Source organism: Nipponia nippon, unplaced genomic scaffold (genome assembly GCF_047370975.1).
Source record: "Nipponia nippon isolate SJK-2023a ecotype South Korea unplaced genomic scaffold, ASM4737097v1 scaffold_11, whole genome shotgun sequence".
Lineage (NCBI taxonomy): Eukaryota > Metazoa > Chordata > Aves > Pelecaniformes > Threskiornithidae > Nipponia > Nipponia nippon.
In genome coordinates, this window is record NW_028262302.1 from 26,341,634 (window position 1) to 26,357,097 (window position 15,464).

General features: G+C 35.5%; 1 protein-coding gene across 22 annotated transcripts in view; it reads right to left on the minus strand.

The window, feature by feature from the left end:
• The window catches only part of KIAA0586 (KIAA0586 ortholog), an 89,612-nt gene that overhangs the window by 63,792 nt on the left and 10,356 nt on the right, over positions 1-15,464 (minus strand). For all 22 annotated transcript variants that reach the window (XR_015702396.1, XR_015702397.1, XR_015702394.1 and 19 more), the window contains exons 11-19: positions 15,256-15,294; positions 13,562-13,788; positions 12,512-12,584; positions 11,928-12,188; positions 11,314-11,488; positions 5,645-5,830; positions 4,541-4,728; positions 3,158-3,265; positions 1,876-1,956 (exon numbers count right to left, since the gene is read on the minus strand). Coding sequence is in view for 12 of the 22 variants with exons in the window: in XM_087748000.1 (XP_087604126.1) it covers positions 1,876-1,956; positions 3,158-3,265; positions 4,541-4,728; positions 5,645-5,830; positions 11,314-11,488; positions 11,928-12,188; positions 12,512-12,584; positions 13,562-13,788; positions 15,256-15,294 (1,338 nt within the window). In the remaining 10 variants the exon portion in view is untranslated. The remainder of the gene's footprint in view (positions 1-1,875; positions 1,957-3,157; positions 3,266-4,540; positions 4,729-5,644; positions 5,831-11,313; positions 11,489-11,927; positions 12,189-12,511; positions 12,585-13,561; positions 13,789-15,255; positions 15,295-15,464) is intronic.

Consider the following 15,464-nt stretch of genomic DNA (forward strand, 5'->3'; position numbering starts at 1 on the left):
TTGCAATATCTACCAGGGAAGAAAAATCACAGAAAAAAAGGGGGAAAAAAAGAAGGATATTTCACACAAATACTTACCCTCTTCAGTTCTAACAGAATTAAGTTTTCATAATAAAAGAGGTGTGGGGGGAAGACAACAATAAGCTATTTTCTTGTATAGCATTTCCTGCACATTTTTCATTAATCTGTAGGTTCTTCTATAACAATAACTTTGCTTTCTTTTGATGTCCTAAATACCCCTGCCACTCCAGAGGTTGATTTTATGCTCCCACATTGTGTTTGCCTTGCACATTTTTAAGAACATTGTCTGTGTGGTCATAGGCCAAACATATGTTTCACTTAGAACATTTTTTTTTTTTTCTCCTGGATTGCTTTTATCTTTTATTTTTTGGCAACGGGATATACTTTAAGCACAATACCAAAAAAGACAAATAACTATTATTCACATATAAAAAATTTAACATTGCAGAGTTTTTTTTATTAGTTGATAAACTGATTTCTTAAATAGCTTTCCTATTTATTTTTATAAAATAAAGCTTTTTTGTGAAAACAGAAGAAAGTTGTCCAAATAGATTTAACTGCTCCCCTCCAATAACATAAGGTAATTTTGAAACTAAAAATTAATAAAGCATTTCCCCCTTTTTGATAGGTAAACCACCCCTTTAGGGCCGTTTTAACTAACTGATAATGTTAAATGATGAATTAGTTTTAAAAATAACTCTATCATACTGACCTGTAGGCTACAGAGTTAATATCTGATGAACACTAATTCTGGGAGCACACAGAACAGGTAAAATGAATACATTTTGGGTAGATTTTGATATGCACACAGCAAGTCTAGCTCACTGGAAATAAGCTTGAGGGAAAAAAAGCACTTCAAGAGAAATACTAGCCAGCAACAGCAATTTCAAGCTGGTGGTATTTACTGAGTCCTAAATGCAGCAGGAGGTGGAAGCTGCCATCTTCCACAGAGGCAAGATACTCCATAACAGCTGGGTGGCAGCACCTTGCTTCCTTCAGAGGCAGTCTTTCCCAGCTACCACTGAGTTTCTGCTTCTGCTCTTAATTTGGAGAAGTGAAATACATGCTGGTTCACCAACCTTGAGCATTTCTCAGCCCCCACTCTGACTGACAAGATGTCAGCTAACTAAAAAAAGGACTTGCTACCTAAAAAAATTAAACTGCAAAAGAGTATCTCAAATAAACCTAGTTATCGTAATCCAGAAACAATCACCTTGTTAAAGTGCACGGACACACTAACAAGGCATCCAGCAAAACAAAAATTTTGTAAACTCTTAATGGGATCTATGAGATGAGTAGTACATGTTGTACGCATACGCTCACATACACTGCTTGTCTTTTTTTAAAGTTACATAATGTTTGACTGAAATGAGATATTATGCTAAAGCATTTCAGGACCTCAAAAGCATATGCAAATTGCTCTATACTCAAATTTTCTAAAAGGGAACCCTCAGAAAATACTTTCACATTTTAAAATATAGGTCACCTTACTTAGAATTTGAAAGAATATCTTACATATGCATTACATTTAGAGTTTGAAATTGTGAAATCTACGTGTTATAACCACCACTGATTTTGGAGGACTACTTTTATTGCTAGTGGATTCTAACACATCCAAATAAAAGCTAATTTTAGTTTATTGTAATTCTTCAAAGATCTTTTACTTACCAACACACAGTAATTTCTAATATCGTTTATAGCTCTGTAAACAGTTCAGTATTGCTCACAATATGTATTTTTAAAGTTGCTAGTAAAGCAAACTAATTTTCTACATTGTGTTTTCAGTTACGACAGAATAATATAAAACAAATATAAAAACGTTTAAAAGGAAAGGATACCTTTGCAGTATAATTACCTGTGTGACATCAGTAACATCAATGAAATTAGTTCCCGGAAACTTTGTGTCTTCCTCCTCACTATGTATATCTTCTGGAGTCTTATAAAGACAGATTGAAATTGTTAGGTATTTTATATTGGGGTAAAAAATGCATTGGCAGAAAAACTTCATGACAAGAATGTAATTAAATCACCACTCACTGTCAATAGCGTGAATCCAGAAAAAATGCTTTAAAAAGCCTTAAAAGTTAGGAGGAATTTCTTTGCATAGCACAAAGAAATTGTTAGAACTTTTTCTTGTATGCTGACAACTAAAACCCGCTGTTACCAAATCTAATGGAATATCTCAACACCAAAAGTTCTAGGGCAATACGTGTAACTCTTATTAAAAAAACACAGTAAGACAAAATATTGTAAAACATAGCACACAAGAGTCTAGAAGTGTCTTAAGCAATTTATGTGTGATTTCTACAGTGTTATTTAATAATATAATTTATAAATAACAGTCACTATTTTAGTCCACGGTCTCTGTCTTATTCAGTGAATACCTTGACCACAGGACTCTGGAGCACCTAACTAAGTCAGAATGGCAGCTACCGCACAGGGAAAATAGAAGGTACAATAACTACAGAAAAATAATCACTCCATCACCGTGCCTTCACACTGCCCAGTCTGTGCAATGCACAAGACAGAATTCCACTGGAAGAAACCATATGCTATCTTGTAAACATGTGCCCTAGTTTACAACCTTATCATTCAGCATGCAGCAGTTAACCTTTTAGTTGCACAAAAACCTTCACTACTGCTTAGATTAGATTAAAAACACTTCTGAAAAGTTATACGGAAAGAGAATAGAGTAGACTGGCCAGCTCCACACGCAACAGGCTACCAGTGAGCAGGCTATGCGTACATGCCACTAACCACTCAAGTACAGCCAAGGAGCAGCCGGAGGAATGAAGAACATCCTCAGCCTTCACACCAGAACACTGAAGCCAGTATAAGTAAGACAGACATGGGCCAATAAGGGATTACAACTCTTAACAGGACAGAGAAACGCTATTTTTCTTAGAGTTTTGCTATGGTGATTACTTAATCTTGGAAGAACAGCGTCTTGCTGCAATTTTTCATTTTCTTAAACAGATACCTCACATAAATTCTTCAGAATAGTTATTCCATTTTTTTCCTGGAACTGTCTAGTTTCTCTAACTAAAACAAGATAATGAAATAACTTTGTAGTAATGTAACATATTTTCTTTTTTAACAAATTTGAATTCACAGACATTTAGACCAATCAAATGTACCTGTATTACAGCCTCGGCAGGAGGAAGTGCAGGTTCAGAGCCTGGAAGAACATGGCTTACACTCACACTGTCACTTGAAATACTGTCAATATCTACATTTGGTAACACCTAGGGCAGAAAAAAAGCACCAATCTGAAAATCTGTGCATTAGCTCGGTTACTATCATCGAACGTTTTAGATTCTTTCTTCCACTTGCTACTGAGCCAGTAAACTTCAGTGACCTCCTTTTCTGCATCTGACAATAACTTGGTTCTGAAAAACAAAATACTGTAACATACAAAAGCTAACCCCAGAAACATTCATGTCTTTTCTTGCAGTACCTGATTCTTCCTGTTCTCTAATTCCCTGATACTTTGTCTTGCATGTAACAAAAGGTGAATATACCTATAACTATTTACATAGCAGATGTGTGTTTGACTTGCAATTTGTTTACACTAAGTTAGCCTACAAGCCACTGTGTAGGCTGGTTATCGGCTTCACGCTGTCATACATCTGGTATGGTAAAGTAAAGGGATAACTGTATTACAATACAGTTTGTAATAAAGGCATGTCCATTACAGCATCAAAACGTTTTTGGTTTTAGCTTTGTTTTTTTAAGAAGAAAGATTTCAATGCTTGCTTAATTCTTTGGGGGGAAAAAAAAAAAATAAAAAAATCACCTTAAACATTTAAGAACTGGGTGAAATAACAGCAAAACGCATGTGGGTGGAAAACAGTGATACAGCAAGAGAATAAGCCACATACTCTACCTCTATTTAACTTTGAGTTCCATGAATCATTTGTATCTGAAAGGTGTGTGTAGGAGTGTGTATATTCTCATCAATTTGAATCCAAAATAATGAACACGTAAGGAACATTAACCTCCTTGACAACAGACTCATGTAAAAAAATAAATAAAAGACTCATGTAAAAAATAAATAAAAGAACCCCAACCCACTAGGTAAGGACTGCAATGGTTGATTAATCAGGAGTGAAATTCTTGGGTTAACCATCATGCTTGAAACAGAAATCTTAAAGGCTAAAGCATGCATCCAAGACAACTGACATTTATTTTAATACTTTTTTTTTATTGAAAGTTTGTTCTGGCTCAAAAATCTCATTTAAAAAAATGAAATGTGACATAGAACTATTTTACAAACACCCTGTATAGGTGACTGATGGTAGAAATAGTTTTCTATTTTGGTTAAACAATAAAGATAATTGTTAAAATATGAATAAAAATATTAGCATAGCATGACAGCTTTTTGGTCCCTCCATTCTATATGTTACTGAAATGCTTACTGAAAGCCATCTACTGATGTCAAAGTAAGTTACTGATGGATGAGACTGTCTTTAGTTAGCATTTATTAAAATAAACAAATAGTCATCACTCTTGACACGTACCTGCACAGACAGTTGAGGTGGATCCTTTTTCTCTGATTTCATCTCTATTACAGCTATGTTTGGTTTTTTTATCTCAACCGATGGTTTTGGTGGCACTTGAGGAAGAGAGGTTGTAACTGTAACAGGGTGTGGTTTACCTATAACTACTCCGGCAGGCTGCAGCGAGATGTCGCTAATTTGGGTTTGACCTAAGGACAGTTTAAAAATAATGAAAGATTTATATAAAACTCTGAAGTCAGTAAATTAATAAATTAATTAAAATTAAATTCTGGGTGTCTGTGTTTCACGAGACAGACTGAGATCTCGTGCACAATTAAGACCAATTAAAAAGTCCCTTATTAACACTAGCTAAAGTATAGTGCTTCACCAGGTAATTTTAAGGCTTTCCCAGCAGAAACTGTGAACTCAACACTGCCATTTTTTAAAATTACTCGCTTTTCTTGACTATGGTGACACCTACTGCTGAAAACGAGAATAACTACATTGGGTTTGCTGTTCAAAAATTACATACCATGCTTCCCCCACCTCACGTTGTCTTAATCATATTCAAAATACTATTACACTTGGTAGAGCACCCCACAAATTTTTGTTTGAGACACCCTTTTTTTTTATAATTACCTTCTTTAAATGCCAATATAATACTAACCCTTCCCTAAACAAGGTCTATATAAAGGCTTTATTGAAGGTCCAAAAATACAGAAGCCATGACAATGAATTTAGGGTGTTTGGCACAATCTTACTGAAATCATTGGGCTGAAGGCATCGTAAATGTTGAATGCAAGGGCCAATGATTCAGTTCCTGCTTACACGGATACCAAACTTAAAGCCAGAACAAGAACCCTAGAAATGTAAAGTGTACCGAAGAAGGTATGTACAGCTAAGCAAGTAATTGCTCTGTCAGGGTGTCACCAGACATCCAGCACGAAGAATGAAGAGAACCAGAACATTTTAAACTGTTCCCCCATGTAGATTTCCCACGAGAAGGGCAGCTGCAAATCTCATGGACCAGGTCAAATCACTGACTTATGAAGATAGAAGTTGTATTTCCATGAAGTAGCAGTAATTGACCTTCACACATCCCTTCTACAGATTATTTGCTCCTACCTAGTGGAATAGCCATAGGAATTAGGTGACCTTCAAGTGGACCGCAGACTGCAGGTACATCTCGACTTGGACTGAAGAGATACTGATTTTCTTGGGTAAGTGTGTATAAAGGATGCTGTTTCCTGGGGCTGGTTACTACCTTCTGTATACGAGAAGTCTGTGTTCTTGCTGACTTTACCTTTGTACCTGAAAGAAGAGCAGATAAACCACATGTCATCAATGCATGTATGAAGAGAATAATATCACACACTAACTTAAGGCCTTCGACTGAAACAGTTATAAATTTTTGCTGTGGGATGGAGGGAGCAAGTGAGTGAGACAGGAAGAGTGGAACCTAAAAGTGCTAAGTTAAATGTCAGTATTGACAGCAATGAAGGAATTAAAATTACAGTTTTTGAACACCTGAGTCTAGTGAAAAGGCACAGAAACGGGAAGGACACAAGGATGGTAGTAGGTTGGAATGAAACGTGCAATTTAGCCGGTAAGAAGAAACCCATGATTTAAGTTTGAAATACCACATTAGAACAGCATGCAAGCATGGCATAAAAAACCAGACAGGATATAAAATATAACCAAACTGATCTCTTGTTCATCTGATTAACTGCCTCAATTTTATAAACATGCAGTTTGTCTCCAGCCACAATATTGACAGGTACTCAAAGGAACAGGTATCATCTACAAATTCCTGGTTTAACAACTCACTGCTACTGGAAAATAAAGCCATAATTAATACCCATAAGTCTTGACTTGCAACATCGAGGAAGCACTGATTTTTTGGTCCAGTTTTGAAAATGTATTGTTAAATAGCCACCCAGAAGTAACTTGTATGTAACAATGCCTAAGCATATAGCAGAGAACATTTATTGCAATGTCGCGTTTCTCACTATACAGTCATGCAAGGTCTTATTCAACCTATATTCTTTGCAAACAATGGATATTATTAAGGAAATTATGAACTTTGATCTAAATGGATAAAAACTGCCTGAAACATCCCCAAAAAAGGAGTCAACAATCATGAATCAAACAGAAGTGCTTCTACTGTTATTTTGTAGGTGTTAGGAAAATGAACCTGGAAAGAATCACATTAGTAACCAACTCTGCATCTTCACTACAGCTGAAAAATGTCATCTTACTCCTCTGTTGTTTCTAATCATCGCCCCTAATGGCCAGTTAACACATGGCAACAAGCACTGTTTAGTTCTGTTCACATTTAACAGCTTCCTAATTAATTGAAGAGTAAAAGTCAATGATTATAAAATTTAGAGATAATAAAGATTGATAATGTGACTTTTAACAAATGCAGACAAGCAAGTAAGGCAATCCACTCCAGAAGTGGTATTTCTGTACACATAAATTATGGGTTATAAACCTAGAAACAAGAACAGCAAGTCATAACTCTTCAAAAATACTGGTCAGAAAGAAGTGTCTCTGAAAAAGGCTTTAAGGTCATGTTGGATAAGCAGTGCAATGAGAAAACACAATACAGTGCTGTGGTCAAAGGGATAAATGTAATCCGCAGATGTCTCAACAGGATTTCAGTGAGGTAGAGCAGAAGACTTCCATATATGACAATACTGCGTTCAGTTCTAATTCTGTATCTCTGTAAATATTAAAATAGATTGGACATTAACAGACCTTTTTTGTTTTTTAAGGAAAATCACCTAGAAACTGAAGTAGCTGTAAACTGAAGCCAAAAACTCACTATAAATCAGGTGCTAAACTTGAAATGTCCCATTTACTTTTGAACCATAAGGTATGTAGACATGGGAAGAAGTAATTAAGGGCAGAATTTCTGATGTCTTTAAATGATGAGCATGTGCCTTTCTGCAAAGCATAGGTTAGCCAGAAAAACTGTTCTTTAGTCAAAGACAAATTACTGGACTCAGTAACATAAATAGAGTTCAGTGGCTTGTGATTTAGAAGAGGTCATACCACATGATCTAACAGTCCCCCCTGGCCTTGAACTTTTGAGTAAAAGCAGAAATTGGCAACATATCTGTAATACCCCCAACTTGTAAAAACAAGGCTCTCACAGTAAGAATGATTAAGTACTGTATACACACAGCACCTCATTTTAATTGCTTTCAACTTTTCATTTCCCCCTGAAAAGTTTATTTGCACCGGGCAGAAACGAGACACACAATTAAACTTAGCTTTAAAAACCTAGTGTTTTACATATATTTATCAGTTCAAATTATGCAAGAAAACAACTCCAACTTTTTTTCGAAATGCTCTCTTACTCATAAAAGTGTTAGTTGGATTTTTTCCCTAACTTCCCATAAGAAACCAAGCATTAGTCACTACAGTTTATTTGCAAAGAAAATGGTTGAGCGAGTTATAAAATGACTGAAAAGAGACTCTCCAGATGGCCATTTCAGTCTTAAATAAACATCCTTATTCTAACACTAATTTAAAACAAGCTCAGTGGACTGCTCTAACAAAATAGTCATTTAATAAGTCTGGATTTTCCAGCCAATCAAACCCAAGGCCAACGACTTCCAATAATTTTTAAGCCTTTATCACCTAGTACATCAAGGCCAGGAAGGGAATCTGTGGGTGCAGATCCATGAAGGAAAGAACTAACCATGCCTAACACGAGCAAGATTTCTTGCTTTCTTTTTTTAAGAACCTGGTGCTTTAAAGTGCTCATTCAACTTTGTTTCATTTTATTTACACTCCTACTATAGAGCAGTACAGATCTGTTTCTAATTTTATTATTTATACTTCCCTGCCATAACAGCATCTTTCAGAACAGCAGCCTTCAAAAGCACTTAACTATTTTGTCTTCATGAGACCCACGTGAAACACAGAAGTATTACTTTTCCATTTTATTGGCTAGATGTAGGAAAGCACAAAAATTAAGCAGCTTGACCAACTGCCTTATATGAAGAGTCAAAGACAAGCAATGCCAGTATCAAACAAAGGCTGACCTCAGTCTAAAGCCATTAAAATCAGAAAACTTGGCAGCAGGGCACATATTAATTGGAGTGCTATTCTGGTGACATGCAAAAAATTCCGTATTCTTCCTTTCTTCCCTTCGATAAGAATACAGGGGAGTGTATCGTCTTATTTACTGTCAAGATAAGAGAAAAAAACATAACTTTCTGTAACTGCAGTCTGATGTGAAATAGAGAAAGGAGGTTTGTGGAGGCTTTATTATTGCAAACACACATGTTGCTGTACGGCTGTGGTATGACTTGGAAGAGAATCCCTCTGGGTAAAGGCTATCCAGAGTTCATTCTGTTTTCAAGCAAATAGCTTTTAAACTGTACTTGTCACGTGCAGGAGTTCTGGAAGATCAAATGCAGCATGGATCCAGTACACAGTTCTCTCTCTCATTTCTATTCTCCTCCAACAGAAAACAAGCTAAAGCACAGAAGCAGCTTATTACAACTGCATGCAACCTGTACCTTTACATTTCACTTACACTACTGAATTAAACATGTTATCGGTAGAAAACTGGTAGTATCAAATGATCAGATGACGTATTTATTAGAATTGGATTGGGGTAGGGGCCACTTTTTCTGCCTCTTTACAATGTATTGTTTCTGGAATGATGAAATTGGCCTCCCTGGAAAGGTTGTGGCCTTCTATAAAGGACAAGAGCCCAATAAATACAGAAGAAAAATGTCATTTAGGACTCAGCAAAAGCAGAACTGCTGATGAACTATTTTTAAAGAAGTGTCTGTTCTCAATCCAAATCTTAGAGGTCACTGCATCATTATTATTGCTACACTAAGTCCTTACTAGCACACATTTTATTAAAAAAAAAATCTGTACAGAATAAACTAAATTACAGATGAGCAGCATAGCCAGTAGTCTAAAAGACTGATATATCATGCTGGTCCTTCAAATGAGTATACCAGCATTCTTCAGGAAAAAAGAAGTGTTTCAAGAGAGGTCAAATAAAATATATAAGCAACAAGACCAGAAGTTTTCATATACCAAGTTCTCACCTTTTAAAAAATGAGGTAAGTTTTGAAAAAAGTCTTCTAGATTTTTGCCAGGACTATAACCCACATTTTCCAGGAGGGTTATGAGAATTCTAAGTACTTTCTACCAATAACACTTTTTCTTCATGGATCACAACTGGGCTCCAGAGCACGGTCAAAAAAAAAAAAAATCCCAACCCAAAAACCAGCAGTGCTTGTCTTCAAAGACATATATGTTTTATACCATACAGTTTAATGGCCTAAAAACATGGTCTCATCAAGTGACTGCCTTCTCCTGTTAATCTCCTATATTTCATACAGAATATAATATTTTGACAGTTACAATAAAAACTCGGACACCATTTTTTAAACATGGTAGTTAAGATTGCGTCAAGTCTATTTTCCCTGCATGGGTAAGAACAGCGTAAGTGCAAGAAGCACAGAGGGAAGCCAACTAATATTTTTCCATTGATGCTCATCTTGTTAACTCAACTAAGCCCACTATCACTTTAACTGGCTCTTACACTGAACACACTCTTTCTCTCCATCATTATCTTCTATCATGTAATTTGCTCACCCTCTCCCGCCCTGAGAGGATGATGCACGTTAGTTTTTCTGACATATCAGTTAAAGATTAATCTTAGTTTCTGTATTAAGAATCAGTTAAGTTTTGAAAAGATAACTAGGAAATAAAACAGATCCAGTTAAAACATTACTTTCTACTAACTCCAGTTTATCTACACTTACTTATGTCAGATATTATATAGTTTCACTTTATTGTTTTTACACATTTTTAATAGGTTTGAAAATTAGAATCTTCTGATCCTAACATTTTGCCTATAAAATTAATGAATAGAATTCATTATTAATCAACTAATAACCTTTATCAATCAATTAAATAACCTTAACAAGCTCATACAAGAGAGTTATACTCCGCTTTTAACCCTGACTTGACTAACAGAAGAAGTTACTTGCATTTAGTGAACTTAACCAATGCTTCCGATTAACGTCTTTCAATATTTTCAAGTTAATAGATGTCGTCTTCACACCCATAAATTTAAATTTTCATATTTTGATTCATGCATTAGAAGTGGGAAACAGAATATCAGGCTTCTGTAATTTTTCAAGTCTCAATAGATTTCTTAACTCTGAATGAATCCATCATTTGAATGACATGACTGGATAAACCTGACGTGAAGAATACATTTCTCAGTAACCTTTATCAAAAGCTGAGTTAGTTTTTTCAACACACGCAGCTTTCAGGTGCTTATGTCATTAATTCTAGCAATTCAGCTATTTAAGACTTGGGCAACAATAAAAATATATTAATATGTTTATTAAATTTAGAAATAAGTATTAATTTGTCAATCTAAGTGAGATACACACTAAGCAAATCTGAAAACCTGCTGGTAATTTTTTTTGTTTTGAAAAGGGCATCTTTTAGAATAGAATAGACTATTTCAGTTAGAAAGGACATACAACGATCATCTAGTCCAACCACCCGACCACTTCAGGGCTGACCAAAACTTAAAGCATGGTATTAAGGGAATTTTCCAAATGCCTCTTAAACACTGGCAAGCATGGGGCATCGACCACCTCTCTAGGAAGCCTACTGCAGTTGCTTAAGCTTTACCTTGAAGAGCAGGTGAACTACAATTAAATAGTTTCATTTATACAAGGAATTCCTAATAGAAAAACTGGGAAAGAACACCTTGTTCACATCAAAGGATTACTTACCTCTAACACACTCTATCACCTTGGGTCTTTGAAGTTTAGATTTGGGAGAGGGAGAGTTGAATCTCAGATATGGCGCTTTTTTAAGTGTGCTACGATGGCCCTGGTAAATTGGCTTCCCATAAACGTGACACAGATAGTCTTCATTTTGTCCCACTGCACTTCCATTCACAGGTCCCTGACACACACCAAACAAAACAAAACAAACAAAAAAAGTAGTTTACAGTTCTTCATTTATGAAAATTTGAACACATCCATAGTGTTGCAAAGAGGAAAATAAGTAGATCTGCAAACAGTAGAAATGGCAAGCACCCATGAAAACTTATGCATATAAAATACCTACAAGGAGCTTACTAACAGCTGAATAAAATAGCAGGTGCTGGGTAAGACAAATGGATAACACAACAATGAATTCTACGTTGTTATACACACTCAGCTCAGATTTCTACAGCACAGGAAAACAGGGACAACTCTGACAACAGAAATCCACAGGACAGGGCTATCACTTTCATTTAAAATTATTACAGTTACACATACAAACAATTTTTCACACAAATACTGCAATCTAAAGCATAGCAGTTATTAACAAAAAAGAAACCAACTACTGCGGAACTCACAGCTGCCCTTTTTTCTTTCCTCTGCAAACTTTCAGAAGAAAAGTAAGTTCTAAACCTCTGTTTGCTTGTGTTGTCTTCTGCTTGCTTCTGCAATGGCTTAGCTGCAGATAAAGGCTTCTTTGTCGAGCATCCTTGGATTTTTTGAGTTTTTCCTTTAATTTCTTTATTGGTCTTCATAGCCTTGATGTTTTGGGCTCTCTTGATCCATGGGACCTTTTGATCATATTTCACTTGTTCCGAATCATTTCTTGCCATTTCAGCCTAAAGATAAAACATAAACATAATAAAAGGAGATTTTTATCTTCAAGGCTATCAGAAGAGTCTGTGGATAACTTTGAAGTTCTGAGAAACGGCTTGTTTTTCATGTTAGCCAGCAAGTGGGATCAGTGATTTTTATTAAGCAATGGAAGTTTAAAAACAGAGGTAAATATTTTATTATGGCATACTACATGCTAGTAACAATCAGCAGTTTTCTTATGTTTTCAAGTTGTGAGTGAATCATGTTTAACTATTGACATGAAAGAACAATGTAAGGTGCAAAAATATATAATGCAAAAAGCTGAACTCATTTTTTTCAGCCATACCTGGATTTCTACACTGATTGCCTTAATCCACTCATCCACAGTCTTTCTGATACGAAACTCTTCCGATACAGCTCTGAAATAGAAGAAAACTATTTTAGGTCAGTGTTTCTTAAATTGCACAGATTTGCTCCTGGGAAAGTAGTGACCTATAAACACTATAAAAAGAGAAACCCAGAACACGGAGACAGTAAGATTACATACCCCTACAGTCTCCAAAAGGCACTAAGCATACCCTATCCGAGTTTCCCAAACCTAAATCTGTTCTTACATAATGCCACCTGCCAACCTCACCGCCTGCTTGTACGTACTATCATTATTACAAACATCTATGAATAAGCGGCAGCCATGTATCAGTTCCTACTTTGATCAAAAACTGGAAAAACAAGGCAACAAAAACATTCCAACTCAAAAGACAAAAAGCAGATGACAGAAATTACTGCTTCCTCTAGAAGATTATGATAGCAGATATCACACCTGAAAAAAATCTTTTCATGTAAAGAATAGTTACCCTCCTCAGGAAAACACAAGATTAAGGAGCATTTTAATAGGAAAACTGTCATTATGATTCAAGCAGGAGCATTTAACACAACTAAGCAAAAGTTCAAAAGCCGAAGACCTGCTGTAGGATGACTAACTAACATTTACAGGTTAGTGAAGCCTCTTCTGTTTAGAACTATGAAATTACCGCTTAATTTTCCTATTAATGCAATTTTGCCTATAAAAAGCTAAATGCCCCCTTGTCATGACAGCAGAGCAGTTTGTCCAAATGGCAGAATCTCTGAATTCAGATTTAAGTTCTGGAGCATAGATCGTATCAAGTAGTAACAGGTATCTGTCAAAAAATTCAATTCACATCAGGATGGTCAAAAAACATTTGACGTTCAAGAGAGTCATCTCATGATTGCAAACAAGAATCAATAAATAGTTTTTTCAGGGAACTGCGCCAGTTCATCAATGTACAGAATTAAAAAAAAAAAAAGAAAGAAAGTTGATAAAAGGCGAGCACGTACAATGAGCAGTCACACAAAGCACTGAATAATAGGGTCTAACCTGTTTGTAGTCAAGGCATTAATAAAAGTATACATGGCATCCCCATCTTTTGCACGAATAACAGCTTCCAAATTTTCTTCAAGAACTTTTTTATTGTTTTGAACTCCTCTCAAAATCCTTTCAGCATCCCTCAGTATAGATTTTGGCACTTTAACATTTTGAAGGATGGATGGTTTATTGAGCTGATGATGTTCAGGAAGATCAGGTGCAACAGTAGGTTTTTTTGACTAGAATGGAAACAGAACCACTAGCTTGTAATCAGAGGTTGTAATTTCAATTTTCTACACACTGATCAGAATTCTTATTAATCTATTATCAAATCAATGCCCATCATATGAAATACCATCCATGTGTACTATCATCAACTTCAATTACTCAAGAACATTCATATGTTGCAAATATATTTAAAAGTTAAGCAAATAGAAACAGATCCAAAAGCTCTCAAATGAGAAATGATCTAATGTATGACAAGCAATGCTAATGAAGCAAATAAGCGTGTGGAAAGGTGGCAATTAGATACATGAAGCAAGTATTACATGCAAATCTCTCCATGTAACAGTATTTAAGTATAATTAAAAGAATAATAAAAACCAAAATCCTCTAGATATATGCACTCGTTTGGCATGAATCTATCCCAAGGAACACCAGCCAACATACATACGTTTTAACAATAAAAAAATAAACCCCCTCAACAGCACCATGATCCTCTCCCTCTTTCGCTGATTTTTACTTTTTATAAGAAACAATGAAGCAACTATTAGCCTTTTACTTTGCAGAACCCTTTTACAGAGATAAAAATTGAGTGTATATTAGCTGCTAAATACAAAATGAAGGGACACAAGGAGACATACGGCTATAGTTCTTCACATTCATTCTCACACTCCTGATGAAACCCAGAGGGCCCCAGAGTGCTTCATTTTCCAGAAAGGAAGCAAAAAAAATTAAAAAGTGATAGATGTACATAAAGAAAAAGAAACTCCAAAACAAAACCAAAATACCCAAACTTGAGTAGACTCTGAAAGCATTAACTGAACAAACAGAAAAAAGTGTCACAGGTCAAAAATCAGTTTGGCCTTTAAGGCTACTCTACTATCACATCAGAATTAAACAAAAGTTTATGTTCTAACAGATGTACTGCCAAAGCACAAAGGACATAAAATAGAAATCAACACACTGATCCCGTCATTTTGGTTTTACCTGGCGAGAAAAGGACAATATACCAAATTATTTACCAATTCTGTATAGGTTTTCATTTTAAAATGAAACTTTTTGACAAATACTAGCTCAATAAGACAGGTGAAATTTGTGAGAAAATGTAAGAAATACAGATACATGTTCAACCTTAAAATGATGTAGACTTGCCAATTAGACTCAGATCATGAAGTGATAATTGTATTAGCAGTCCACACCATGCCCATTTTGAGGTGGCAGCTTTCTGCCAGGCATTTGTATTACTCCCTCAAGACAGCCCACTAAGACTGAATAGGACAAGTCAAAGAAGTTAAATCTTACTTTGAATAATGTAATCTGTACATACTAGCAACTTTTTAAAAAAAATACAGGTGTGCAACAGTTACTGTAGTGGTATCTCATTGCCAGCATATTCAAAACTGTTTCAGTATTACAGTATTTAAAAAAAAAAACACCAAACAAAAAAACCAAACAAACCCAAAACATAAAAATTCAAGGTATACCTTAAGATCATTCATGTCTGATTTCCATGAATTTGCTTCCTAAAAAGACAGAAGGAGAGCTGTTGAATCTTACCTAAAGACAGACCTGTCAAGATAAAATCTAGAGTAGATATTTGACCAATTTAAATGAGCACAATGAATTCCTTGTGAACTACCAAATCTCGCTGCACACTTCTTTTGGATTAGAGCACCACCTTCTGTTCCATCTC